The 26,418-nt window shown below is 42.9% G+C and overlaps 4 protein-coding genes across 8 annotated transcripts in view; all 4 read right to left on the minus strand.

Annotated features, from left to right (window-relative positions):
• Positions 1-24,657, minus strand: part of LOC130514355 (coiled-coil domain-containing protein 134-like) — a 46,747-nt gene extending 22,090 nt beyond the window's left edge. The window contains exons 1-4 of one of the 2 annotated variants that reach the window (XM_057013884.1): positions 24,074-24,562; positions 23,712-23,893; positions 22,805-22,876; positions 22,539-22,732 (exon numbers count right to left, since the gene is read on the minus strand). In XM_057013884.1, coding sequence (XP_056869864.1) covers positions 22,539-22,732; positions 22,805-22,876; positions 23,712-23,893; positions 24,074-24,119 — 494 coding nt within the window. In that variant the 5' untranslated portion in view covers positions 24,120-24,562. Of the gene's footprint in view, positions 1-22,010; positions 22,733-22,804; positions 22,877-23,650; positions 23,894-24,073 lie in introns of those variants that run through there. The other variant, XM_057013885.1, reaches the window with a different exon arrangement.
• Positions 2,381-11,768, minus strand: LOC130514358 (coiled-coil domain-containing protein 134-like). 2 transcript variants are annotated; one of them, XM_057013887.1, is made up of 4 exons: positions 11,573-11,765; positions 11,208-11,392; positions 10,304-10,375; positions 2,381-3,276 (listed from the first exon to the last, which is right to left on the minus strand). In XM_057013887.1, exons 1-4 carry the CDS (start codon positions 11,616-11,618, stop codon positions 3,151-3,153), a joined length of 429 nt encoding a protein of 142 aa, XP_056869867.1. In that variant the 5' UTR covers positions 11,619-11,765; the 3' UTR covers positions 2,381-3,150. The 2 variants fall into 2 exon arrangements, with proteins under 2 accessions (XP_056869867.1, XP_056869868.1); XM_057013888.1 differs by lacking the exon at positions 2,381-3,276 and adding an exon at positions 10,089-10,232 and having other exon boundaries at positions 11,573-11,768.
• On the minus strand, positions 4,271-25,930 carry LOC130514341 (GTPase IMAP family member 5-like). 3 transcript variants are annotated; one of them, XM_057013869.1, is made up of 4 exons: positions 21,664-21,816; positions 21,267-21,361; positions 5,120-6,409; positions 4,271-5,077 (listed from the first exon to the last, which is right to left on the minus strand). In XM_057013869.1, exons 2-4 carry the CDS (start codon positions 21,277-21,279, stop codon positions 4,881-4,883), a joined length of 1,500 nt encoding a protein of 499 aa, XP_056869849.1. In that variant the 5' UTR covers positions 21,280-21,361; positions 21,664-21,816; the 3' UTR covers positions 4,271-4,880. The 3 variants fall into 3 exon arrangements, with proteins under 3 accessions (XP_056869849.1, XP_056869848.1, XP_056869847.1); XM_057013868.1 differs by lacking the exon at positions 21,664-21,816 and adding an exon at positions 25,836-25,930 and having other exon boundaries at positions 4,271-6,409; XM_057013867.1 differs by having other exon boundaries at positions 4,271-6,409.
• On the minus strand, positions 18,869-19,813 carry LOC130515239 (GTPase IMAP family member 4-like). The gene has a single exon (XM_057015393.1). It carries the CDS (start codon positions 19,802-19,804, stop codon positions 18,869-18,871), a length of 936 nt encoding a protein of 311 aa, XP_056871373.1. The 5' UTR covers positions 19,805-19,813.
• Positions 25,931-26,418: the final 488 nt, after the last annotated feature.

The raw sequence follows: 26,418 nt of genomic DNA on the forward strand, positions 1-26,418 counted from the left end.
GTCCACCCTTCTGATCATAAACAGAAACTGTCACATGAAAGATCTTCTCACCCTCAAGAGCCACGTCTTTCTTTCCCCCCCAAAATCGTTATTTTTCCAAATCTTCCAAACTTGTTCTATCTTCTCGGTCCAGGTAAAGCTGCATCTCTTCGAATTGTTGAGACGTCACCGTTACTTTATTTCAGAGCGAAGACTTACTACCATCTAGCGGTGGATCACAAACGCTATCAGAGCTTTAAATTGAAGAGGAATGAAGAAGGAATCAGAAGAAGAATGGACACATGTGATGCACGATGTAAATGAAATGTTTGAGATGTCTTAAGCTGTACCCATGTTGAACTCTGAGTGTAAGAAATGTGTTTCTAGGAAAATGACGTAATGCATTTAAATTTCATGAAATGAAATGATGTAATACTGACAATGAGAATCTAGACGCATTTAACGATAAACAGGAGGGAAATGTGAGAAGAATTATTGTTGTTATTACTATTATCGTTTCAATGCTATAGTAAGTATAGTAAGTAGATTTAGAATGTTTAATCAAAAGGAATGTATGAGTGTTTGAACCAAGTATTGTAGCTGTTATGTTCCCAGCACTGGGAGGTATCATGTTCAAGGACACGAGGAAGTCGTAGAGATAGGAGGAGAAGGAATCATGAAGTTGTTTTGATACCAATGTTGTGTGAACCAAATAAAAGAGGAGAGCGAGCAGCAGACGGACGGAGTTGAGAGAGGAAGCTTGAACTGCTCGTCGGCTCTCCCTTGCAAGGCCTCCGGTTGTCTGTGTGGTTGATCTGAGTCTAGTAAACGAACAGCGCGGGTGACCAAACATCACCCTCACACCACCACCTTCTCTAGAACTTTAGAGATAAAAGGAAGGTTGGATATCGGCCTATAATTTGCTAAGATATCAGGATCCAGTGATGTTTTTTTAAGCAATGGCTTAATCACTACCACCTTGTGGGACCGGGGTACATAACCTGTCACTAAAGAACAATTGATCTGGTCCAGGATAGAACTGCCTATCAATGGTAAAACATCCTTCAACAGGTGTGTTGGGATGGGATCTAAAAGATACGTGGTGGACTTGGATTTCTGAATTAGCGATGACGCCTCAGAAAAATATATAGGGCTGAAGGAGTTTATGGGCTCGTTGGAGACCCTGTATGTTCCCACAGTCAGCACATCTGGTGATGGTCCAGTTGTTGGGATGGCCTGGTTAGCTTTTTCTCTGATAGAACTTTATCAGTGAAGAAGCTCATGAAGTCTTCACCACTCAGGGAAGAAGGGATACGTGGATCTAAAACACTGTGACTCTTAGTTAATTTGGCCACAGTGCTGAAAAGAAACCTGGGGTTGTTCTTATTTTCCTCAATTAAAGAAGAAGAAATAAGCTGTTCTAGCCTTGCGGAGGACCTTTTTGTAAACTAACAGTCTTTCCAGGCTACATGATAGCTGTCTATTTTACAAGAATACCACTTCCTTTCCAGTCTTCGCACTTTCTGCTTACGTGCAATACCGCGGATATCCGTTACTCCCTTCATGGTCAATCATGAGACACTCAAATTTTTATTTAGTATATAATTATTTATATGATGGTCCATCAAAAACATTCGAGATTGTCGTTTAGCGTTGCATAAGTTGTTTTACCTGCCCTTTTCACTGCGCCGACATGTTTGCTAGTGAATTTAACAGACTCCAAAAAACTCATGAAAATACACTAGCTATTTATTTATATATGTTTTACAGCTAATTAAGCTGTAAAGCAAAAACAGAAACTGTCACATTAAGATTAACTCACCACGGAAAGACATGGCTCTGTCTGACTCCAAGAAGATGTTTCTTGTTCAACTCCTTCAAACTTCTGGTTCCGTCTTCTTGATCCAGCTAATTAAGCTGTAAAACATTATACTTATATACAGTGAATAATCACGGCCCTCTAGTGGTAGAGCAGAACTTTTATTAACTGTTCTTGATCTTTTCCCTTTAGTTGATCCATCAGGCGATGGAATCGTGATCGGTTTATTTAATCTCACTAATCGGTGATCGCCCCCACACTTGTGATCGCATAAATGCCACTATATTGGTGGTCGGTACCAAATAGCGCTTTGAGTTCGGCGCTATTGGACCTCGTCCTCAGTGAACTGTCCACCCTTCTGATCATAAACAGAAACTGTCACATGAAAGATCTTCTCACCCTCAAGAGCCACGTCTTTCTTTCCCCCCCAAAACCGTTATTTTTCCAAATCTTCCAAACTTGTTTCATCTTCTCGGTCCAGGTAAAGCTGCATCTCTTCGAATTGTTGAGACGTCACCGTTACTTTATTTCAGAGCGAAGACTTACTGCCATCTAGCGGTGGATCACAAACGCTATCAGAGCTTTAAATTTCTTTAAATTTAATAACAAAATGGCTTTTATGTGCAATTATCATCAATTTTCTCAATATACATATAGTTGTCCAACAGTTGTAATATTTCAAAATTACACCAATTTTACATATATAGATCTAAACCGTTAAAATATGTCCCTTTCAAAGAAAAAGACAAAACAAAAGCAGTATGAATAACAATTTTTAACATATCTTGCCCCCCAAATGCAATAGTCATAGTTGCCCTCTGATGTTCACAGTTCTTTTTTATGAAGACAAACAGAAATTGTACATGGTCCTTATGGCAAACAGAAAATGTCACTGCGTCCTTCACAAAAACTTTTAAAAAAATTAGATATATAACAGATTTCTCTTTCAACAAACAACAAATCATAAATGTTGGTATTTTGGTTTGACATTAATAAATCATAACCAGGCCAAGTGTCTCCTCTATAAGTTAGACCACATCTATATTTTGGCAGCCACACATATTAGAATAAAAATGGATTTAGACTGAAACAATAGACCAGATACATCATAGTGGGGTCCTGTAAAGGTATCAAGTACTGTAAATGTATCATATTAAAACTATTTATGTTCCAAAGTACCTCAAGTTTATCAAAAATGAGATTTCCTTTTCAATTCACCAAATATGTTTTTTTTCACGCCACTGCGCCACTTCTCTGTCGTCACGGTCACCACATCGGATCACCTATGAACAGCTGTACATGAGCGCCGATCTTCTTGGCCTCTGCTCTCTGAACGTGCTGAAGGGGCGGCGCTATAGTTCAGAGCGTGAGCGGGAGATGCGAGGGCCTTTCCTGATTTCTTTCCTCTTCTCTTCTTTTCTCCTCCTCTTCTCTTCCTCCCTCAGGATCTTCTTGAAAGCTTCGGCAGTGTGAAGCACCTGGGATGAGATGACGTTTGGTGGACAACCCGATTTAAACTGACAATAATGTAGGACCCATATGCTACTCACGTCGTCGCGCTCGGTGCGGTATGGATTCATAAAATCTGGAGTTTTCTCCGTTATTCCCAGCTCCTGTGACATCTGAACACCCAGTCAGAAATATAAGGAAGGGGGGAAAAGAAAGAAGAAACGTAAAGATGCTGCACGTCTCACTTCCCACACCAGGAGTCAGAACCTATCAATACTTTGACTTGGTCATGGACGCTATCAGGTCTCCAACTGCTGCCGGCAGCCTTGAAAAATATAAATTAATATAAATTAAATGATAATAAGAATTTTCCTTTGGAAATATACATTTTCCTTCATTAAACTGCATGAGACGTTGCTGTGCGTAAACTCAGCAACGTTTCTGTTCATCATTGATCTATAAATTGGGGTCTGGCTGTGTAAGAAAAGCTGGGAAAAAGTTAAAACCTGGAAAATGTCATCCTGGTTATCCAAGAAGCATATGAGGTGTAGTTTGTACTGTTGCACTAACAACCCCCCCCCCCCCCACCCCCGAGACTAGTCTAAGCGTCTTCCAGGGAGATTGTCTCTAGAGGAGATATGAGCATGTGCACACACACACACACACACCCCCACACACACGCACGCACACAGAAACAGAAACTGTCACATGAAAGATCTTCTCACCCTCAAGAGCCACGTCTTCCCCCCCCCCCCCCCCCCCCAAATCGTTATTTTTCCAAATCTTCCAAACTTGTTTCATCTTCTCGGTACAGGTAAAGCTGCATCTCTTCGAATTGTTGAGACGTCACTGTTACTTTATTTCAGAGCGAAGACTTACTGCCATCTAGCGGTGGATCACAAACGTTATCAGAGCTGTAAATTTCTTTAAATTTAATAACAAAATGGCTTTTATGTGCAATTATCATCAATTCTTTATATGTACAAATCTTGTAAAGCATTTATAGCCAAGAAAGATTCACAATTATGATTGAAGATGTTTATTGGCAGTTAATTCATACAATACATATATATTGTTTACATTGCATATCGAGTCAACCATTAGAAAAGGTTCTGGAAATATTCTCATGTGAATGCAAACAGGAAAATAACAAGAACACCAGAATTATTCCATTATAGAACACTTTTTGGCTTTCTGGTCATCAAAATAAACATCAGTTAAAACAAATGTTATAGGCTGGTGAGATTACTGTTACAGTAAAAGCATGAAAATGATTAAATTAGACAAATCAAGTGTAAGAAAGTTGTGTCATTCTTTGTGTACAGCATCAGTTTAGTTTTGACGGAATTGTGTCAGATTTCATGCACTATACAAACATACAAACAAAAGCGGGAATCACAATTGTACAGTTGGTGCAGTTAAGCATCTTTATTTGACGCACCCAGAGACCAATATAACTTGATGCAGCAACATTTTTTCTTGCTTTTACATTTAAAAGATGCCAAATTACTTAGTGCTTAAAATATTTGATCACTTATGCTGTTAGCTGCGCTTGCTTAAGGCCTGTTTCATTTCTATAGTCCATAGTTGCACATAATAAAATTGAAGTAAAGCGTGAACCAGAGCTTACTTGTTAAATCCAGTATTTATTTTTTAAAATTGAATTCATAACTGGTCTTCTCTGAGTAACTGCTCTTTTCTTTTTTTCCTTCACCACCTCGACTGTCAGACCACTGACCGCTGTGGCCACTTTAGCCACCAAGCCGACAGCCCCAGCAATGTTAGCCAAACTTTGCCCTACTGCTGGAGTATTCTGAGCTCCAGCAACACCTGCCACTATAGGTGCAGCAGGGCTAGCAACATTTGCTACACTTGCCGCTATAGGTGCAGCAGGGCTAGCAACATTTGCTACACCTCCTGCGCATATAACAGCCTTCACTCCCAAGGTGAGTCCTGCAGCTCCTCCCAGGCCTACAGCGACTGCGCCAATAGCACTTACTTGCTGCAAGGTATTGAAAGCAGCCTCACCAGCGCTGGAAGCTTCAGTACCTGCAATGATTCCAACACAACCACCAGAACATCCCCCTACTAGTGCCCCCAGAGCCACTGCAGAGCCTGTTATCCCAAGTGTTGTCCCGGCAAGAAATGCCCCGGCTGCAACTGCTAAAGGGACAGCTGCCCCAAACGTGGCCCCTACAACCACGCCCGTAGCAGCCGCTGCCACCATTATCTTAATTCTCTTCAGCACGTCAGGAGAGAGCGCAGCCTTGATCCTGCATGTCAAAGATTGCTCCCAGCTGCCACCTGCATGCGTCCCTCTGGACTGGTTCCTACATCTGTTGGTCAGAGGGCTGGAAGTGCTTTTCCCGCTAAATTTCTCCTCACTTTCACTTGCCGACTGCCCATCTGCTTCCCCTTGCTCCCTCATCCTTTCCTGTTCTTCCCTGATGATCGCCTCAGCTTCTTTAAACATTGCATTGGTGTAAAAGCCTTCAGCTGTGTGCTTCACCATGTTGTCCACCTTCATTAACAGCTCTTCCACCTGCAGAGTGTTACCAGTTTCTTTATTGTTGAATACATGGTATCTGCCTCCACACCTCTCAATCAGAGAGTTTAGCAAGGGATTTCTGGAGTCCCTTAGGTATGTTTCTATATCAAGGCCTTCCAGCTCGTCACCTCTAGTAAACAAAACCACAGTATGATGACGGACAGCATTTTCCCCAAATATCCCTGCCAACTGACAGAGAGCCTGGTTTTCACTGTCTGTGTATCGTCCTAATGGAACCACCAGCAGGAATGCATGTGGACCAGGGGCAGCGACAGCCACACATTTGGTTACTTCATCCAAAATCTGCTCCCCACTGAGGCTAGTGTCCCCGAAACCTGGCACGTCCACGACCAGGATTTTCCTTTTTCTCCTCTCTGTGCCATCCTCCTGGGAATCCTGCTTCTCTGTAAGTTCAGTGGTCCCGTGCTGGCAGATTTTGGTGACAGAGCTGCCACTCATCTTTGACAGGAAATGGCTTCGGCCCAAAATGGTGTTCCCGGAGGCACTCTTGCCTGCTCCTGTATTTCCGATGAGGACTAGTCTGAGTTCCTTATTCCATCGAGTTTCAGAATTTTCATTTTCCATTAGAAGCTCTCTTTTCTGTTCTTTTCCCTCTGCATGAAAAATAATGTACAGATCACATCAAGTCAAAAAAACATTGCAAGAATATTAGATGCTATATGATTTCTGCTGCCACCAACTTCTTGAGAGACGGTGAGATCCCAAAGTGGTATTTGGTGCCACGTCAATATTGGTAAGTATTGATCCCAAAGTACTATCCCTGGTTATTTGAGCACTATGTATGCCTGATGCCTCTAGTTTAAGTGGCTTGACACTATTTTGGGGGACTTTTAAAGATATTTCATAGAGGATTTAGACTATCCACACTGTTATTAACTGTTATGTATTTTGGGCCTGTTGAAATAAAATATATAAAAAGAACTGTTCGAGCTAAGTCGTGGTCCCCGGATTATGTTATCGTACCAAGAGTGACGACATAACACACACTAAATACAAGGACCCACTCATCATAACACTGTCTGAACTATTAACATTGTATTAATTTTGTGTTGTATTGTATGCTATTGTATTATAAAGTATCCTGGTGTAAATCTGGATCCTTGTTCTTCCACGAGGGGGGAAACGATTTCCTAACTTGTTTTCATTCCTTTGTCCAACTATAGTCACACTTTTTAAAGCAGCAAATCAAAATCTGCAGCTGGTTCTCTACTTTGACCATAGGCTGAAAAGCGAAACCAACGTGGAAGTGACTTTAAAATCAAAATCAAAATCAAATAATCTTTATTTATATAGCGTCTTTTACAATCAAAATTGTTTCTAGGTGCTTTCCAGAATCCAGAGCCTGACCCCAGACAAGCACAGTGGCAAGGAAAAACTCCCCTTTAACAGGAAGAAACCTTGAGCAGGACCAGGCTCATGTAGAGGGACCCTCCTGCTGATGGGGGGGCTAGGTAGACAGAGAGAAGAGGAGAGAGAGGAGAGGAGAGGAGAGGAGAGGAGAGGAGAGGAGAGGAGAGGAGAGGAGAGGACGGAACACATACACATAGAAACACATACAAAAATACACTATTTATACAGCGGGGCCGGAGGTCATCGTGCAGCTCCGAAGGCGGCAATACCTGTAAAAGAATACAGAAGGGGGGGGGGGGGCAGAAAAACTACACAGGAAATAGCATCACTAGTCTACTTGATGAGGTGAGGAGAGGAGAGGAGAGGAGAGGAGAGGAGAGGAGAGGAGAGGAGAGGAGAGGAGGAGGAGAGGAGAGGAGAGGAGAGGAGAGGAGAGGAGAGGAGAGGAGAGGAGAGGAGAGGCAAAGGCAGCACTGAGGTCCAGCAGAACCAGCATAAAGACCAGTCCATGATCTGAAGCTATAAGAAGATCATTAGTAACTTTAAGAAGTGCTGTTTCTGTGCTGTGGTGAGCTCTAAAGCCTGACTGAAACATCTCAAACAGGCTGTTCCTCTGCAGGTGCTCCAGTAACTGAGTCACCACCACCTTCTCTAGAACTTTAGAGATAAAAGGAAGGTTGGATATCGGCCTATAATTTGCTAACACATCAGGATCCAGTGATGGTTTTTTAAGCAACGGCTTAATCACTACCACCTTGTGGGACCGGGGTACATAACCTGTCACTAAAGAACAATTGATCTGGTCCAGGATAGAACTGCCTATCAATGGTAAAAACATCCTTCAACAGGTGTGTTGGGATGGGATCTAAAAGACACATGGTGGACTTGGATTTCTGAATTAGCAATGACGCCTCAGAAAAATATATAGGGCTGAAGGAGTTTAAGGGCTCGTTGGAGAACCTGTATGTTCCCACAGTCGGCACATCTGGTGATGGTCCAGTTGTTGGGATGGCCTGGTTAGCTTTTTCTCTGATAGAACTTTATCAGTGAAGAAGCTCATGAAGTCTTCACCACTCAGGGAAGAAGGGATGCGTGGATCTAAAACACTGTGACTTTGGTTAATTTGGCCACAGTGCTGAAAAGAAACCTGGGGTTGCTCTTGTTTTCCTCAATTAAAGAAGAAGAAATAAGCTGTTCTAGCCTTGCGGAGGGCCTTTTTATAAACTAACAGTCTTTCCAGGCTACATGATAGCTGTCTATTTTACAAGAATACCACTTCCTTTCCAGTCTTTGCGCTTTCTGCTTACGTGCAATACCGCGGATATCCGTTACTCCCTTCATGGTCAATCATGAGACACTCAAATTTTTTATTTAATATATAATTATTTATATGATGGTCCATCAAAAACATTCGAGATTGTCGTTTAGCGTTGCATAAGTTGTTTTACCTGCCCTTTTCCTTCGAAGATTTTTCACTGCGCCGACATGTTTGCTAGTGAATTTAACAGACTCCAATAAACTCATGAAAATACACTAGCTATTTATTTATATATGTTTTCAGCTAATTAAGCTGTAAAGCAAAAACAGAAACTGTCACATTAAGATTAACTCACCACGGAAAGACATGGCTCTGTCTGACTCCAAGAAGATGTTTCTTGTTCAACTCCTTCAAACTTCTGGTTGCGTCTCTTGATGCAGCTAATTAAGCTGTAAAACATAGTTTTGTTTTAGAGTGAATAATCACGGCCCTCTAGTGGTAGAACAGAACTTTTATTAACTGTTCTTGATCTTTTCCCTTTAGTTGATCCATCAGGCGATGGAATCATGATCGGTTTATTTAATCTCACTAATCGGTGATCGCCCCCACACTTGTGATCGCATAGATGCCACTATATTGGTGGTCGGTACCAAATAGCGCTTTGAGTTCGGCGCTATTGGACCTCGTCCTCAGCGAACGGTCCACCCTTCTGATCAAAAACAGAAACTGTCACATGAAAGATCTTCTCACCCTCAAGAGCCACGTCTTTCTTTCCCCCCCAAAACCGTTATTTTTCCAAATCTTCCAAACTTGTTTTATCTTCTCGGTACAGGTAAAGCTGCATCTCTTCGAATTGTTGAGACGTCACCGTTACTTTATACAGAGCGAAGACTTACTGCCATCTAGCGGTGGATCACAAACGTTATCAGAGCTTTAAATTTCTTTAAATTTAATAACAAAATGGCTTTTATGTGCAATTATCATCAATTTTCTCAATATACATATAGTTGTCCAACAGTTGTAATATTTCAAAATTACACCACTTTACGTATATAGATCTAAAATATGTCCCTTTCAAAGAAAAAGACAAAACAAAAGCAGTATGAATAACAATTTTTAACATATCTTGCCCCCCAAATGCAATAGTCATAGTTGCCCTCTGATGTTCACAGTTCTTTTTTATGAAGACAAACAGAAATTGTACATGGTCCTTATGGCAAACAGAAAATGTCACTGCGTCCTTCACAAAAACTTTTTTAAAATTAGATATATAACAGATTTCTCTTTCAACAAACAACAAATCATAAATGTTGGTATTTTGGTTTGACATTAATAAATCATAACCAGGCCAAGTGTCTCCTCTATAAGTTAGACCACATCTATATTTTGGCAGCCACACATATTAGAATAAAAATGGATTTAGACTGAAACAATAGACCAGATACATCATAGTGGGGTCCTGTAAAGGTATCAAGTACTGTAAATGTATCATATTAAAACTATTTATGTTCCAAAGTACCTCAAGTTTATCAAAAATGAGATTTCCTTTTCAATTCACCAAATATGTTTTTTTTCACGCCACTGCGCCACTTCTCTGTCGTCACGGTCACCACATCGGATCACCTATGAACAGCTGTACATGAGCCGATCTCTTGGCCTCTGCTCCGAACGTGCTGAAGGGGCGGCGCTATAGTTCAGAGCGTGAGCGGGAGATGCGAGGGCCTTTCCTGATTTCCTCTTCTCTTCTTTTCTCTCCTCTTCTCTTCCTCCCTCAGGATCTTCTTGAAAGCTTCGGCAGTGTGAAGCACCTGGGATGAGATGACGTTTGGTGGACAACCCGATTTCATCTGCCATTATGTAGGACCCATATGCTACTCACGTCGTCGCGCTCGGTGCGGTATGGATTCATAAAATCTGGAGTTTTCTCCGTTATTCCCAGCTCCTGTGACATCTGAACACCCAGTCAGAAATATAAGGAAGGGGGGAAAAAAGAGAAGAAACGTAAAGATGCTGCACGTTTCACTTCCCACACCAGGAGTCAGAACCTATCAATACTTTGACTTGGTCATGGACGCTATCAGGTCTCCAACTGCTGCCGGCAGCCTTGAAATGAATCTATGCTGTAATTCTCCTGGCGCTTGGCTAATGTCACAGATTAATCATGCCACAGTTTGGCTCATTAACCCGCAGACTGGACAGGGAAAAGCGGTTTATCTGCTTTGTTCTTTTGAGTTGCAAAGGTCACAACAAACGGCGGAGAATCGTGGAGACAAACGACACAATTTGTGGCGCTGGTGGCTGTGAAAATGGGGACGCAGTTACAAGACAACAGACTGAAGCAAAAGCTCCAGATGTGAGCCGTGAGGACTTTCTCACATCCCTGCAGCAGCCACATTTTATTGCACTGCCCTGTTATTGCAATTTTCTGTTATATGGCAAAGAAAAATGCATTAAGGTCAACACTTGCAGCTCATTTACACATTATGGTGACACGCCGACGCAATTTAGGTCCTAATACGACGCAAAGATACACAAATGTGTAACTGCTCCCCTGCTATAGATACAGAGGTAATAAAACAGGAAATGTGTATAATAAGGCAAAAAAGCATTGTTTTTCACAGTTGACTGCATCATCATATGGTTTTTTTAAACTTCAAATGTACAGAAAATTACAAACAAATGTCTGAACACTACACAACCCTTTTGGAATCTTGAGGTTTACCAGGTTCACAAGGAGCAGGCCCAGCTGCAGCCCAGGAGAGGTTACGGTAGCGTGTCCTTACCAGGGTGAGGACATGCTGCTGGTGGGCCCCTCCTGTCAAGACCCCGGTCTGGTTACAGAAATGGAGCCCCCAGCGCAGCAGGCCGCCCCATTCAGAGTTCCGGTCAAAGTAGTGGTGGACGATGCGCGGGAAACGCAATGCAACGTCGCCAAAAAACGCCGTGTTCTCCACCACATGTGAATAAGCTGCAGAGAGGAGGGAGAAATGGCAAGAGGAAAAAATCTGATGTCACTGAACCAAAGGAACGAGGACGAGGAACATCCTCTCAACAGGGAGAGAGGATGAGAGGTGCACCGGGCGAGTGGGGAGAGTGCAGCCAGCAGCTGGAGAAAAAAGGGACAACAGAGGATGAAAATGAGCCAGACCTTCTTTGATCTTGTCGTCCATCGGGAACGGGTCGTCGGGCTGCATGTTGGCCGCAACCAGGATTGTCTGGAGTCCTCCAACACCTAAAGATCAGCAGAGGAAGGATGTAACAAGACTTCTTTTTCAGGGCTACACAAAAGCTGCTGGCATATTCAACTCTGCTTCACTGAGGACTGCAGGTCGAGAGAAGAAGACTTGGAACGCGAGTTCCTCTTTCACAGGAGCTCCAGAACATTCACCGGACACGAGGACACGTGCCATGGTGACGCCTTCAAGACATCCTAAGACTCTCAGTGGGAAGGTGGGAAATAACAGGAGAGGCAGAATCCCAGGATAATCCATTCTAGTTGCTATTCACACATGGCTTCTGCAAGGGAAATTCTCTTAGACGTCTGGGGACGGCTGCATGTGTAAATGTGGCTTACCAAAGTCAATATTTGCCTCAGAAGTGTCCTCACACCAACAACCTTTTCCACAATTCCTTCCAGTCTTCAGTGTAAATATAAAATAAATGATAATAAGAATTTTCCCTTGGAAATATACATTTTCCTTCATTAAATTGCAAGAGACGTTGCTGTGCGTAAACTCAGCAACGTTTCTGTTCATCATTGATCTATAAAATGGGGTCTAGCTTTGTAAGAAAAGCTGGGAAAAAGTTAAAACCTGGAAAATGTCATCCTGGTTATCCAAGAAGCCTATGAGGTGTAGTTTGTACTGTTGCACTAACAACCCCCCCCCCGAGACTAGTCTGAGCGTCATCCAGGGAGATTGTCTCTAGAGGAGATGTCTGTGTAAATTCTCAGTCATCCAGGTCATTGTATCCAAGGTAGTTTTCTCTGTCAACTGGACTGGGTTTCTTCTCTTGAAGACGTTTTGCCTTCTATCCAGAAGGCTTCTTCAGTTCTGAAATCGCTGGGGAGAGAGCTTGAAAATATATAGCCCCTGTGGACCATTAGCATGCTAATGATCTGGGTGGTCACCTGAGAGTCGTTAGCAGGGTCGTTGGCGGGTCGTTCACCTAGTTTCTGTTGAGGTGTCTCCCCTTTGTCTGCTGGGTCACATGGTGATGAGTCACTGGGTCTCCTGGAATGGTGTGAGTGTTTGTTTTGCTGTTGGAACTAGTGGAGGACTGCATTGTATGTGGGTGACAGGAAGTGCCTCAGGCCACCACCTCTGTTTAAGGATGGTTTTTTTCCAATTTAACATGGATAGCTTCCTTGACACCCCTCTCAAACCAGCGGTCTTCTCTGGCCAGTATCCGTTTGGCTGTCCTCGAAGGAGTGCCCACTCTCCTTTAGGTGTAAGTGGACTGCTGAGTCCTGACCTGAAGAAGTGGCATGTCTGTGTTGTGCCATTCTTCTGTGGAGAGGTTGTTTGGTTTCCCCAATGTACAGTTCCTTGCATTCCTCCTGGCACTGTACAGCATAAACAACATTATATTGTTTGGGTCTTGGTGTCTTGTCCTTTGGGTGTACTAACCTCTGTCTGAGAGTGTTGCTAGGTTTGAAATGAACCGGTATGTCGTGTTTCTGGAGGATCCTCCTAAACTTCTCCGAGACTCCAGACAGGTTGGGGATGGAAACGCTGCGGCGTTTGTTTCTCTCCTCCTCTCCTTTGCTGGGGTCTTGTTTTCTTGAGGTCTTGGTGAAGGCCCAGTCTGGGAAGCCACATGTTTTGAGAGCTGTCTTAATGTGGTCCTGTTCCTTCTTTCTGCCTTGGGATGTGGCGAGTATTTCTCTGGCTTGTGTTGGAGAGTTCTGATCACTCCCAACTTGTGTTCCAGTGGGTGGTGAGAGTCAAACTGGAGGTACTGGTCGGTATGTGTAGGTTTTCTAGAGGAGATGTGAGCATGTGCACACACACACACACACACACCACCCACACCCACACCCACACACACACGCACACAGAAACAGAAACTGTCACATGAAAGATCTTCTCACCCTCAAGAGCCACGTCTTTCTTTCCCCCCCAAAATCGTTATTTTTCCAAATCTTCCAAACTTGTTTTATCTTCTCGGTACAGGTAAAGCTGCATCTCTTCGAATTGTTGAGACGTCACTGTTTGAGACGTCACTTTATTTAAGAGCGAAGACTTACTGCCATCTAGCGGTGGATCAGAAACGATCTTCAAATTTCTTTAAATTTAATAACAAAATGGCTTTTTTATGTGCAATTATCATCAATTCTTTATATGTACAAATCTTGTAAAGCATTTATAGCCAAGAAAGATTCACAATTATGATTGAAGATGTTTATTGGCAGTTAATTCATACAATACATATATATTGTTTACATTGCATATCGAGTCAACCACTAGAAAAGGTTCTGGAAATATTCTCATGTGAATGCAAACAGGAAAATAACAAGAACACCAGAATTATTCCATTATAGAACACTTTTTGGCTTTCTGGTCATCAAAATAAACATCAGTTAAAAACAAATGTTATAGGCTGGTGAGATTACTGTTACAGTAAAAGCATGAAAATGATTAAATTAGACAAATCAACTGTAAGAAATTTGTGTCGTTCTTTAAAATGATCTGCATTTATGATTGTACAGCATCAGTTTAGTTTTGACGGAATTGTGTCAGATTTCATGCACTATAAAAAACATACAAACAAAAGTAGGAATCACAATTGTACAGTTGGTGCAGTTAAGCATCTTTATTTGACGCACCCAGAGACCAATATAACTTGCCGCAGCAACATTTTCTTGCTTTTACATTTAAAAGATGCCAAATTACTTAGTGCTTAAAATATTTGATCACTTATCAGAATCAGAATCAGATTTATTTATTGCCATTGTTCATGTAGTACACAGTATTACACAAGCTAGGAATTTGTCTCGATGCGACGCTGCAACATTCAACGTAGAGAAGACAATAAACACTAGAATAAGATAAATAAAATAAGATATATAAATATATAAATAGTAAGGTGTGTATTGTTCATGAGTCCGACTGGCTGCTGTACATGGTGCTTCAGTGATAAGTCACTTGGTGTTCAGCAGCCTGATGGCAGAGGGGAAGAAGCTGTTCATGTAGCGGGAGGTTTTGGTCCGAATGGACCGTAGTCTCCTGCCTGAGGGGAGGGGGGAAAACAGTCCGTGACCAGGGTGGGAAGGGTTGGCCGTGATCTGACCTGCACACCTCCGGGTCCTGGAGATATACAGGTCCAGGATGGATGGAAGCCTGCAGCCGATCACTTTCTCGGCAGCGCGCACGACGCGCTGCAGCCTCAGTCTGTCCCTGACGGTGGCGCCAGCATACCACACGGTGATGGAGGAGGTGAGGATGGACTCGATGATGGCCGTATAAAACTGCGCCAACATCCTGGGAGGCAGTTTGAGCTTCCTCAGCAGCCGTAGGAAGAACATCCTTTGCTGGGCCTTCTTGATGAGGGAGCTGATGGCTGGCTGATCTGCATTTATGATTGTACAGCATCAGTTTAGTTTTGACGGAATTGTGTCATATTTCATGCACTATACAAACATACAAACTAAAGTGGGAATCACAATTGTACAGTTGGTGCAGTTAAGCATCTTTATTTGACGCACCCAGAGACCAATATAACTTGCTGCAGCAACATTTCTTCTTGCTTTTACATTTAAAAGGTGCCAAATTACTTAGTGCTTAAAATATTTGATCACTTATGCTGTTAGCTGTGCTTTCTGAGGCCTGTTTCATTTCTATAGTCCATAGTTGCACATCATAAAATTGAAGTAAAGCGTGAACCAGAGCTTACTTGTTAAATCCAGTATTTATTTTTTTAAATTGAATTCATAACTGGTCTTCTCTGAGTAACTGCTCTTTTCTTTTCCCGTGCGCTGTCTTTTTTCCTTCACCACCTTGACTGTCAGACCACTGGCCGCTGTGGCCACTGCAGCCACCGAGCCGACAGCCCCAGCAATGTTAGCCAAAGTTTGCCCTACTGCTGGAGTATTCTGAGCTCCAGCAACACTTGCCGCTATAGGTGCAGCAGGGCTAGCAACATTTGCTACACCTCCTGCGCATATAACAGCCTGCGCTCCCAAGGTGAGTCCTGCAGCTCCTCCCAGGCCTACAGCGACTGTGCCAATAGCACTTACTTGCTGCAAGGTATTGAAAGCAGCCTCGCCAGCGCTGGCAGCTTCAGTACCTGCAATGAATCCAACACAACCACCAGAACATCCCCCTACTGCTGCCCCCAGAGCCACTGCAGAGCCTGTTATCCCAAGTGTTGTCCCGACAAGCAATGCCCCGGCTGCAACTGCTAAAGGGACAGCTGCCCCAAACATGGCCCCTACAACCAAGCCCGTAACAGCCGCTGCCACCACTATCTTAATTCTCTTCAGCACGGCTGGAGAGAGCGCAGCCTTGATCCAGCATGTCAAAGATTGCTCCCTGCTGCCACCTGTATGCGTCCCTCTCGACTGGTTCCTACGTCTGTTGGTCAGAGGGCTGGAAGTGCTTTTCCCGCTAAAATTCTCTCTCACTTGCCGACTGCCCATCTGCTTCCCCTTGCTCCCTCATCCTTTCCTGTTCTTCCCTGATGATCGCCTCAGCTTCTGAAAACATTGCACTGGTGTAAAAGCCTTCAGCTGTGTGCTTCACCATGTTGTCCACCTTCATTAACAGCTCTTCCACCTGCAGAGTGCACCAGTTTCTTTATTGTTGAATACATGGTATCTGCCTCCACACGTCTCAATCAGAGAGTTTAGCAAGGGATTTCTGGAGTCCCTTAGGTATGTTTCTATTTCAAGGCCTTCCAGATCGTCACCTCTAGTAAACAAAACCACAGTATGATGACGGACAGCATTTTCCCCAAATATCTTTGCCAACTGACAGAGAGCCTGGTTTTCACTGTCTGTGTATCGTCCTAATGGAACCACCAGCAGGAATGCATGTGGACCAGGGGCAGCGACAGCCACACATTTGGTTACTTCATCCAAAATCTGCTCTCCACTGAGGCTAGTGTCCCCAAAACCTGGCACGTCCACGACCAGGATTTTCCTTTTCTCCTCTCTGTGCCATCCTTCTGGGAATCCTGCTTCTCTGTAAGTTCAGTGATCCCGTGCTGGCAGAGCTTGGTGACAGAGCTGGCGCTCATCTTTGACAGGAAATGCCTTCGGCCCAAAATGGTGTTCCCGGAGGCACTCTTGCCCACTCCTGTATTTCCAATGAGGACTAGTTTGAGTTCCTCATTCCTTCGAGTTTCAGAATTTTCATTTTCCATTAGAAGCTCTCTTTCCTGTTCTTTTCCCTCTGCATGAAAAATAATGTACAGATCACATCAAGTTTTAAAAGTTCAATTAAATACACCATTATATGCCTTTAATGCAGTTTGTTGGGAAAATAACGTAAAGTTGTTACTCAATTGCAAGCTAAAGATGTGGCAAATAATACTAGCTTTAGCTGGCCTCTTGTTGCAAATTTATCCTTGCAATTCCAAACAAAATCATCCAACTAATGTAGATATCTAGTTGTGAAAGTAAATGTCAAAACAAAACATTGCAAGAATATTAGATGCAATATGATTTTTGCTGCCACCAACGTCTTGAGAGACAGTGAGATCCCAAAGCTATTTAAGCTGTAAAACATTATACTTTCGTTTAGAGCGAATAATCACGGCCCTCTCACTGCGCTTGATCCTTCAGGCGATGGAATCGTGATCGGTTTATTTAATCTCACTAATCGGTGATCGCCCCCACACTTGTGATCGCATAGATGCCACTATATTGGTGGTCGGTACCAAATAGCGCTTTGAGTTCGGCGCTATTGGACCTGGTCCTCAGCGAACTGTCCACCCTTCTGATCAAAAACAGAAACTGTCACATGAAAGATCTTCTCACCCTCAAGAGCCACGTCTTTCTTTCCCCCCCAAAATCGTTATTTTCCAAATCTTCCAAACTTGTTTCATCTTCTCGGTCCAGGTAAAGCTGCATCTCTTCGAATTGTTGAGACGTCACTGTTACTTTATTTCAGAGCGAAGACTTACTGCCATCTAGCGGTGGATCACAAACGTTATCAGAGCTTTACATTTCTTTAAATGTAATAACAAAATGGCTTTTATGTGCAATTATAAAGAATTGATGATATGTACAAATCTTGTAAAGCATTTATAGCCAAGAAAGATTCACAATTATGATTGAAGATGTTTATTGGCAGTTAATTCATATATATTTCATATATATTGTTTACATTGCATATCGAGTCACATTAGAAAAGGTTCTGGAAATATTCTCATGTGAATGCAAACAGGAAAATAACAAGAACACCACAATTATTCCATTATAGAACACTTTTTGGCTTTGTGGCCATCAAAATAAACATCAGTTAAAAACAAATGTTATAGGCTGGTGAGATTACTGTTACAGTAAAAGCATGAAAATGATTAAATTAGACAAATCAACTGTAAGAAATTTGTGTCGTTCTTTAAAATGATCTGCATTTATGATTGTACAGCATCAGTTTAGTTTTGACGGAATTGTGTCATATTTCATGCACTATACAAACATACAAACTAAAGTGGGAATCACAATTGTACAGTTGGTGCAGTTAAGCATCTTTATTTGACGCACCCAGAGACCAATATAACTTGCTGCAGCAACATTTTTTCTTGCTTTTACATTTAAAAGGTGCCAAATTACTTAGTGCTTAAAATATTTGATCACTTATGCTGTTAGCTGCGCTTGCTGAGGCCTGTTTCATTTCTATAGTCCATAGTTGCACATCATAAAATTGAAAAGTAAAGCGTGAACCGGAGCTTACTTGTTAAATCCAGTATTTATTTTTTAAAATTGAATTCATAACAGGTCTTCTCTGAGTAATTGCTCTCTTCTTTTCCCATGTGCTGATTTTTTTCCTTCACCACCTTGACTGTCAGACCACTGACCGCTGTGGCCACTTTAGCCACCGAGTCAGCAATGGTAGCCACACTTTTCCCTACTGCTGGAATATTCTGAGCTCCAGCAACACCTGCCACTATACATGCACCAGCGGTAGCAACATTTGTTACACTTGCCGCTATAGGTGCAGCAGGGCTAGCAACATTTGCTTCACCTCCTGCGCATATAACAGCCTTCGCTCCCAAGGTGAGTCCTACAGCTCCTCCCAGGCCTACAGCGACTGTGCCAATAGCACTTACTTGCTGCAAGGTATTGAAAGCAGCCTCGCCAGCGCTGGCAGCTTCAGTACCTGCAATGATTCCAACACAACCACCAGAACATCCCCCTACTAGTGCCCCCAGAGCCACTCCAGAGCCAAGTGTTGCCCCGGCTGCAGCTACGAAAGGGACAGCTGCCCCAAACGTGCCCCTACACCAAGCCGTAACAGCCGTAATGCGCCACCACTATCTTAATTCTCTTCAGCACGGCTGGAGAGAGCGCAGCCTCGTTCCTGCATGTCAAAGATTGCTCCCTGCTGCCACCTGTATGCGTCCCTCTCGACTGGTTCCTACGTCTGTTGGTCAGAAGGCTGGAAGTGCTTTCCCCGCTAAATTTCTCCTCACTTGCCGACTGCCCATCTGCTTCCCCTTGCTCCCTCATCCTTTCCTGTTCTTCCCTGATGATCGCCTCAGCTTCTTTAAACATTGCACTGGTGTAAAAGCCTTCAGCTGTGTGCTTCACCATGTTGTCCACCTTCATTAACAGCTCTTCCACCTGCAGAGTGTTACCAGTTTCTTTATTGTTGAATACATGGTATCTGCCTCCACACGTCTCAATCAGAGAGTTTAGCAAGGGATTTCTGGAGTCCCTTAGGTATGTTTCTATTTCAAGGCCTTCCAGATCGTCACCTCTAGTAAACAAAACCACAGTATGATGACGGACAGCATTTTCCCCAAATATCTTTGCCAACTGACAGAGAGCCTGGTTTTCACTGTCTGTGTATCGTCCTAATGGAACCACCAGCAGGAATGCATGTGGACCAGGGGCAGCGACAGCCACACATTCGGTTACTTCATCCAAAATCTGCTCCCCACTGAGGCTAGTGTCCCCGAAACCTGGCACGTCCACGACCAGGATTTTCCTTTTTCTCCTCTCTGTGCCATCCTTCTGGGAATCCTGCTTCTCTGTAAGTTCAGTGATCCCGTGCTGGCAGAGCTTGGTGACAGAGCTGGCGCTCATCTTTGACAGGAAATGCCTTCGGCCCAAAATGGTGTTCCCGGAGGCACTCTTGCCCGCTCCTGTTTTTCCAATGAGGACTAGTCTGAGTTCCTCATTGCTTCGAGTTTCAGAATTTTCATTTTCCATTAGACGCTCTCTTTTGTTCTTTCCCTCTGCATGAAAAATAATGTACAGATCACATCAAGTTTTAAAAGTTCAATTAAATACACCATTATATGCCTTTAATGCAGTTTGTTGGGAAAATAACGTAAAGTTGTTACTCAATTGCAAGCTAGAGATGTGGCAAATAATACTAGCTTTAGCTGGCCTCTTGTTGCAAATTTATCCTTGCAATTCCAAACAAAATCATTCAACTAATGTAGATATCTAGTTGTGAAAGTAAATGTAAAAAAAAACATTGCAAGAATATTAGATGCAATATGATTTTTGCTGCCACCACCTTCTTGAGAGACAGTGAGATCCCAAAGCTATTTAAGCTGTAAAACGTTATACTTTCGTTTAGAGCAGGGGTCACCAACCTTTTTGAAACCAAGAGCTACGTCATGGGTACCGAGTCGTGTGAAGGGCTACCGCTTGACATACTCCTCTAAAATAACAAATTGTGTGTGTGTGTGTGTGTGTGTGTGTGTATCAATAAGTTAGAGTGGGTAACAGAAAAGATCAATATTCAACACTTTATTTTTATTAATCTCAGCATTTGTTCAGATGATCACTTCTACATTTGATCAGAAAAAAAGGTTGCGTTTTCACCAGACCCTTTCAACCATAAGAAACTAAACATTAAAAAAAAATTAAGTTTCATATTGAATAAATCTTAACTGAACAAATCTACTGCAATTCTGCTAAAAAATCTGTTACATTTTATAAACACACTTTTTAGCTCCTGGGCCTTCTCTGACTGTAGAAAGCTTCCCAGTGGGTAGTTAGCATTAGCATTGTAGCTTTCATGACGCGTAGTGAAGCGTTGCTCCACATTGTGCTGCTTCGCCGTCATCACAGTCGCCCCACAAATGCAACATACACACCTTCCTTTCACAGTAGTAAAAAATGCCTCTTCCTCCCATTCACTTTGAAAATGATAAATTTACTGTCTTCTTTTAGCCATGTTGTTGGGGTAGAAAATTGCCCTCCACTCACCATCTTCACTGCCCGTTAGTTTATTCTCCACAAGCGCAAAGGTTCTTTCATGCGCACAATACTGAGTTCACTTTCACTTTATTTAGATTTTTAAGACATTGTTATTTTAAAATCTATGTAAATGCAGGTGTGGTTAAAAAAATAGCGGTAGAAAAAGTTTTCTTAGACGCTATTTTTAGAACAGGCTTGTGGGCGACTTGGTGACCCCTGATTTAGAGCGAATAATCACGGCCCTCTCACTGCGCTTGATCCTTCAGGCGATGGAATCGTGATCGGTTTATTTAATCTCACTAATCGGTGATCGCCCCCACACTTGTGATCGCATAGATGCCACTATATTGGTGGTCGGTACCAAATAGCGCTTTGAGTTCGGCGCTATTGGACCTGGTCCTCAGCGAACTGTCCACCCTTCTGATCAAAAACAGAAACTGTCACATTAAGATGAACTCACCACGGAAAGACATGGCTCTGTCTGACTCCAAGAAGATGTTTCTTGTTCAACTCCTTCAAACTTCTGGTTCCGTCTTCTTGATACAGCAAATTAAGCTGTAAAACATAGTTTTGTTTTAGAGTGAATAATCACTGCCCTCTAGTGGTAGACAGAACTTTTATGAACTGTTCTTGATCTTTTCCCTTTAGTTGATCCTTCAGGCGATGGAATCGTGATCGGTTTATTTAATCTCACTAATCGGTGATCGCCCCCCGATTTGTGATCGCACAAATGCCACTATATTGGTGGTCGGTACCAAATAGCGCTTTGAGATCTCGGCGCCATTGGACTTCGTCCTCAGCGAACGGTCCACCCTTCTGATCAAAAACAGAAACTGTCACATGAAAGATCTTCTCACCCTCAGGAGCCACGTCTTTCTTTCCCCCCAAAAATCGTTATTTTTCCAAATCTTCCAAACTTGTTTTATCTTCTCGGTACAGGTAAAGCTGCATCTCTTCGAATTGTTGAGACGTCACTGTTACTTTATTTCAGAGCGAAGACTTACTGCCATCTAGCGGTGGATCAGAAACGTTATCAGAGCTTTAAATTTCTTTAAATTAATAACAAAATGGCTTTTATGTGCAATTATCATCAAATCTCAATATACATATAGTTGTCCAACAGTTGTAATATTTCAAAATTACACCAATTTTACGTATATAGATCTAAAATATGTCCCTTTCAAAGAAAAAGACAAAACAAAAGCAGTATGAATAACATTATTTTTAACATATCTTGCCCCCCAAATGCAATAGTCATAGTTGCCCTCTGATGTTCACAGTTCTTTTTTATGAAGACAAACAGAAATTGTACATGGTCCTTATGGCAAACAGAAAATGTCACTGCGTCCTTCACAAAAACTTTAAAAAAAATTAGATATATAACAGATTTCTCTTTCAACAAACAACAAATCATAAATGTTGGTATTTTGGTTTGACATTAATAAATCATAACCAGGCCAAGTGTCTACTCTATAAGTTAGACCACATCTATATTTTGGCAGCCACACATATTAGAATAAAAATGGATTTAGACTGAAACAATAGACCAGATACATCATAGTGGGGTCCTGTAAAGGTATCAAGTACTGTAAATGTATCATATTAAAACTATTTATGTTCCAAAGTACCTCAAGTTTATCAAAAATGAGATTTCCTTTTCAATTCACCAAATATGTTTTTTTTCACGCCACTGAGCCACTTCTCTGTCGTCACGGTCACCACATCGGATCACCTATGAACAGCTGTACATGAGCGCCGATCTTCTTGGCCTCTGCTCTCCGAACGTGCTGAAGGGGCGGCGCTATAGTTCAGAGCGTGAGCGGGAGATGCGAGGGCCTTTCCTGATTTCTTTCCTCTCTCTTCTTTTCTCCTCCTCTTCTCTTCCTCCCTCAGGATCTTCTTGAAAGCTTCGGCAGTGTGAAGCACCTGGGATGAGATGACGTTTGGTGGACAACCCGATTTAAACTGACAATAATGTAGGACCCATATGCTACTCACGTCGTCGCGCTCGGTGCGGTATGGATTCATAAAATCTGGAGTTTTCTCCGTTATTCCCAGCTCCTGTGACATCTGGACACCCAGTCAGAAATATAAGGAAGGGGGGAAAAAGAAAGAAGAAACGTAAAGATGCTGCTGCACGTTTCACTTCCCACACCAGGAGTCAGAACCTATCAATACTTTGACTTGGTCATGGACGCTATCAGGTCTCCAACTGCTGCCGGCAGCCTTGAAATGACTCTATGCTGTAATTCTCCTGGCGCTTGGCTAAGGTCACAGATTAATCATGCCACAGTTTGGCTCATTAACCCGCAGACTGGACAGGGAAAAGCGGTTTATCTGCTTTGTTCTTTTGAGTTGCAAAGGTCACAACAAACGGCGGAGAATCGTGGAGACAAACGACACAATTTGTGGCGCTGGTGGCTGAGAATGGGGACGCAGTTACAAGACAACAGACTGAAGCAAAAGCTCCAGAATGTGAGCCATGAGGACTTTCTCACATCCCTGCAGCAGCCACATTTTATTGCACTGCCCTGTTATTGCAATTTTCTGTTATATGGCAAAGAAAAATGCATTAAGGTCAACACTTGCAGCTCATTTACACATTATGGTGACACGCCGACGCAATTTAGGTCCTAATACGACGCAAAGATACACAAATGTGTAACTGCTCCCCTGCTATAGATACAGAGGTAATAAAACAGGAAATGTGTATAATAAGGCAAAAAAGCATTGTTTTTCACAGTTGACTGCATCATCATGTAGTTTTTTTAAACTTCAAATGTACAGAAAATTACAAACAAATGTCTGAACACTACACAACCCTTTTGGAATCTTGAGGTTTACCAGGTTCACAAGGAGCAGGCCCAGCTGCAGCCCAGGAGAGGTTACGGTAGCGTGTCCTTACCAGGGTGAGGACATGCTGGTGGGCCCCTCCTGTGAAGACCCCTGTCTGGTTACAGAAATGGAGCCCCCAGCGCAGCAGGCCGCCCCATTCAGAGTTCCGGTCAAAGTAGTGGTGGACGATGCGCGGGAAACGCAATGCAACGTCGCCAAAAAACGCCGTGTTCTCCACCACATGTGAATAAGCTGCAGAGAGGAGGGAGAAATGGCAAGAGGAAAAAATCTGATGTCACTGAACCAAAGGAACGAGGACGAGGAACATCCTCTCAACAGGGAGAGAGGATGAGAGGTGCACCGGGCGAGTGGGGAGAGTGCAGCCAGCAGCTGGAGAAAAAAGGGACAACAGAGGATGAAAATGAGCCAGACCTTCTTTGATCTTGTCGTCCATCGGGAACAGGTCGTCGGGCTGCATGTTGGCCGCAACCAGGATTTGTCTGGAGTCCTCCAACACCTAAAGATCAGCAGAGGAAGGATGTAACAAGACTTCTTTTTCAGGGCTACACAAAAGCTGCTGGCATATTCAACTCTGCTTCACTGAGGACTGCAGGTCGAGAGAAGAAGACTTGGAACGCGAGTTCCTCTTTTCACACGAGCTCCAGAACATTCACCGGACACGAGGACACGTGCCATGGTGACGCCTTCAAGACATCCTAAGACTCTCAGTGGGAAGGTGGGAAATAACAGGAGAGGCAGAATCCCAGGATAATCCATTCTAGTTGCTATTCACACATGGCTTCTGCAAGGGAAATTCTCTTAGACTTCTGGGGATGGCTGCATGTGTAAATGTGGCTTACCAAAGTCAATATTTGCCTCAGAAGTGTCCTCACACCAACAACCTTTTCCCACAATTCCTTCCAGTCTTCAGTGTAAATATAAATTAAATGATAATAAGAATTTTCCTTTGGAAATATACATTTTCCTTCATTAAATTGCAAGAGACGTTGCTGTGCGTAAACTCAGCAACGTTTCTCTTCATCATTGATCTAAAATGGGGTCTGGCTTTGTAAGAAAAGCTGGGAAGAAGTTAAAACCTGGAAAATGTCATCCTGGTTATCCAAGAAGCATATGAGGTGTAGTTGTACTGGCTTCTTCAGTTCTGAACTCGCTGGGGAGAGAGCTTGAAAATATAGCCCCTGTGGACCATTAACATGCTAATGATCCGGGTGGTCACCTGAGAGTCGTTAGCAGGGTCGTTGGTCGGGTCGTTCACCTAGTTTCTGTTGGTGTGTCTCCCCTTTGTCTGCTGGGTCACATGGTGATGAGTCACTGGGTCTCCTGGAATGGTGTGAATGTTTGTTTTGCTGTTGGAAGGAGTGGAGGACTGCATTGTATGTGGGTGACAGGAAGTGCCTCAGGCCACCACCTCTGTTTAAGGATGGTTTTTCCAATTTAACATGGATAGCTTCCTTGACACCCCTCTCAAACCAGCGGTCTTCTCTGGCCAGTATCCGTACTTGGCTGTCCTCGAAGGAGTTCCCATCTTGCTCCTAAGTGTGCTGGGACTGCTCTGTCATGACCGAAGAGGTGGCACGTGTGTTGTGCCATTCTTCTGTGGAGAGGTTGTTTGGTTTCCCCAATGTACAGTTCCTTGCATTCTTCCTTGCACTGTACAGCATAAACAACATTACTTTGTTTGGGTCTTGGTGTCTTGTCCTTTGGGTGTACTAACCTCTGTCTGAGAGTGTTGCTAGGTTTGAAATGAACCGGTATGTCGTGTTTCTGGAGGATCCTCCTAAACTTCTCCGAGACTCCAGACAGGTTGGGGATGGAAACGCTGCGGCGTTTGTTTCTCTCCTCCTCTCCTTTGCTGGGGTCTTGTTTTCTTGAGGTCTTGGTGAAGGCCCAGTCTGGGAAGCCACATGTTTTGAGAGCTGTCTTAATGTGGTCCTGTTCCTTCTTTCTGCCTTGGGATGTGGCGAGTATTTCTCTGGCTTGTGTTGGAGAGTTCTGATCACTCCCAACTTGTGTTCCAGTGGGTGGTGAGAGTCAAACTGGAGGTACTGGTCGGTATGTGTAGGTTTTCTAGAGGAGATGTGAGCATGTGCACACACACACACACACACACACACACTCACACACACACGCACGCACACAGAAACAGAAACTGTCACATGAAAGATCTTCTCACCCTCAAGAGCCACGTCTTTCTTTCCCCCCCAAAATCGTTATTTTTCCAAATCTTTCAAACTTGTTTTATCTTCTCGGTACAGGTAAAGCTGCATCTCTTCGAATTGTTGAGACGTCACTGTTTGAGACGTCACTTTATTTAAGAGCGAAGACTTACTGCCATCTAGCGGTGGATCAGAAACGTTATCAGATCTTTAAATTTCTTTAAATTTAATAACAAAATGGCTTTTATGTGCAATTATCATCAATTCTTTATATGTACAAATCTTGTAAAGCATTATAGCCAAGAAAAATTCATAATTATGATTGAAGATGTTTATTGGCAGTTAATTCATACAATACGTATATATTGTTTACATTGCATATCGAGTCAACCATTAGAAAAGGTTCTTGAAATATTTCATGTGAATGCAAACAGGAAAATAACAAGATCACCAGAATTATTCCATTATAGAACACTTTTTGGCTTTCTGGTCATCAAAATAAACATCAGTTAAAAACAAATGTTATAGGCTGGTGAGATTACTGTTACAGTAAAAGCATGAAAATGATTAAATTAGACAAATCAAGTGTAAGAAAGTTGT

The sequence above is a fragment of the Takifugu flavidus genome, chromosome 18 (assembly GCF_003711565.1).
Source record: "Takifugu flavidus isolate HTHZ2018 chromosome 18, ASM371156v2, whole genome shotgun sequence".
NCBI lineage: Eukaryota > Metazoa > Chordata > Actinopteri > Tetraodontiformes > Tetraodontidae > Takifugu > Takifugu flavidus.

What these genes read in the sequence shown, in the direction of transcription:
- LOC130514358 (XM_057013887.1), bottom strand. Translation starts at nt 11,618, where the DNA reads ATGCAGCCCGACGACCCGTTCCCGATGGACGACAAGATCAAAGAAG. An exon ending in GGACGACAAGATCAAAGAAG is followed by an intron (nt 11,393 to 11,572) that starts GTCTGGCTCATT and finishes TCCTCTCTGCAG; the next exon opens with CTTATTCACATGTGGTGGAG. An exon ending in AGCAGCATGTCCTCACCCTG is followed by an intron (nt 10,376 to 11,207) that starts GTAAGGACACGC and finishes CTGGGTGTTCAG; the next exon opens with ATGTCACAGGAGCTGGGAAT.
- LOC130515239 (XM_057015393.1), bottom strand. Translation starts at nt 19,804, where the DNA reads ATGGAAAATGAAAATTCTGAAACTCGAAGCAATGAGGAACTCAGACTA.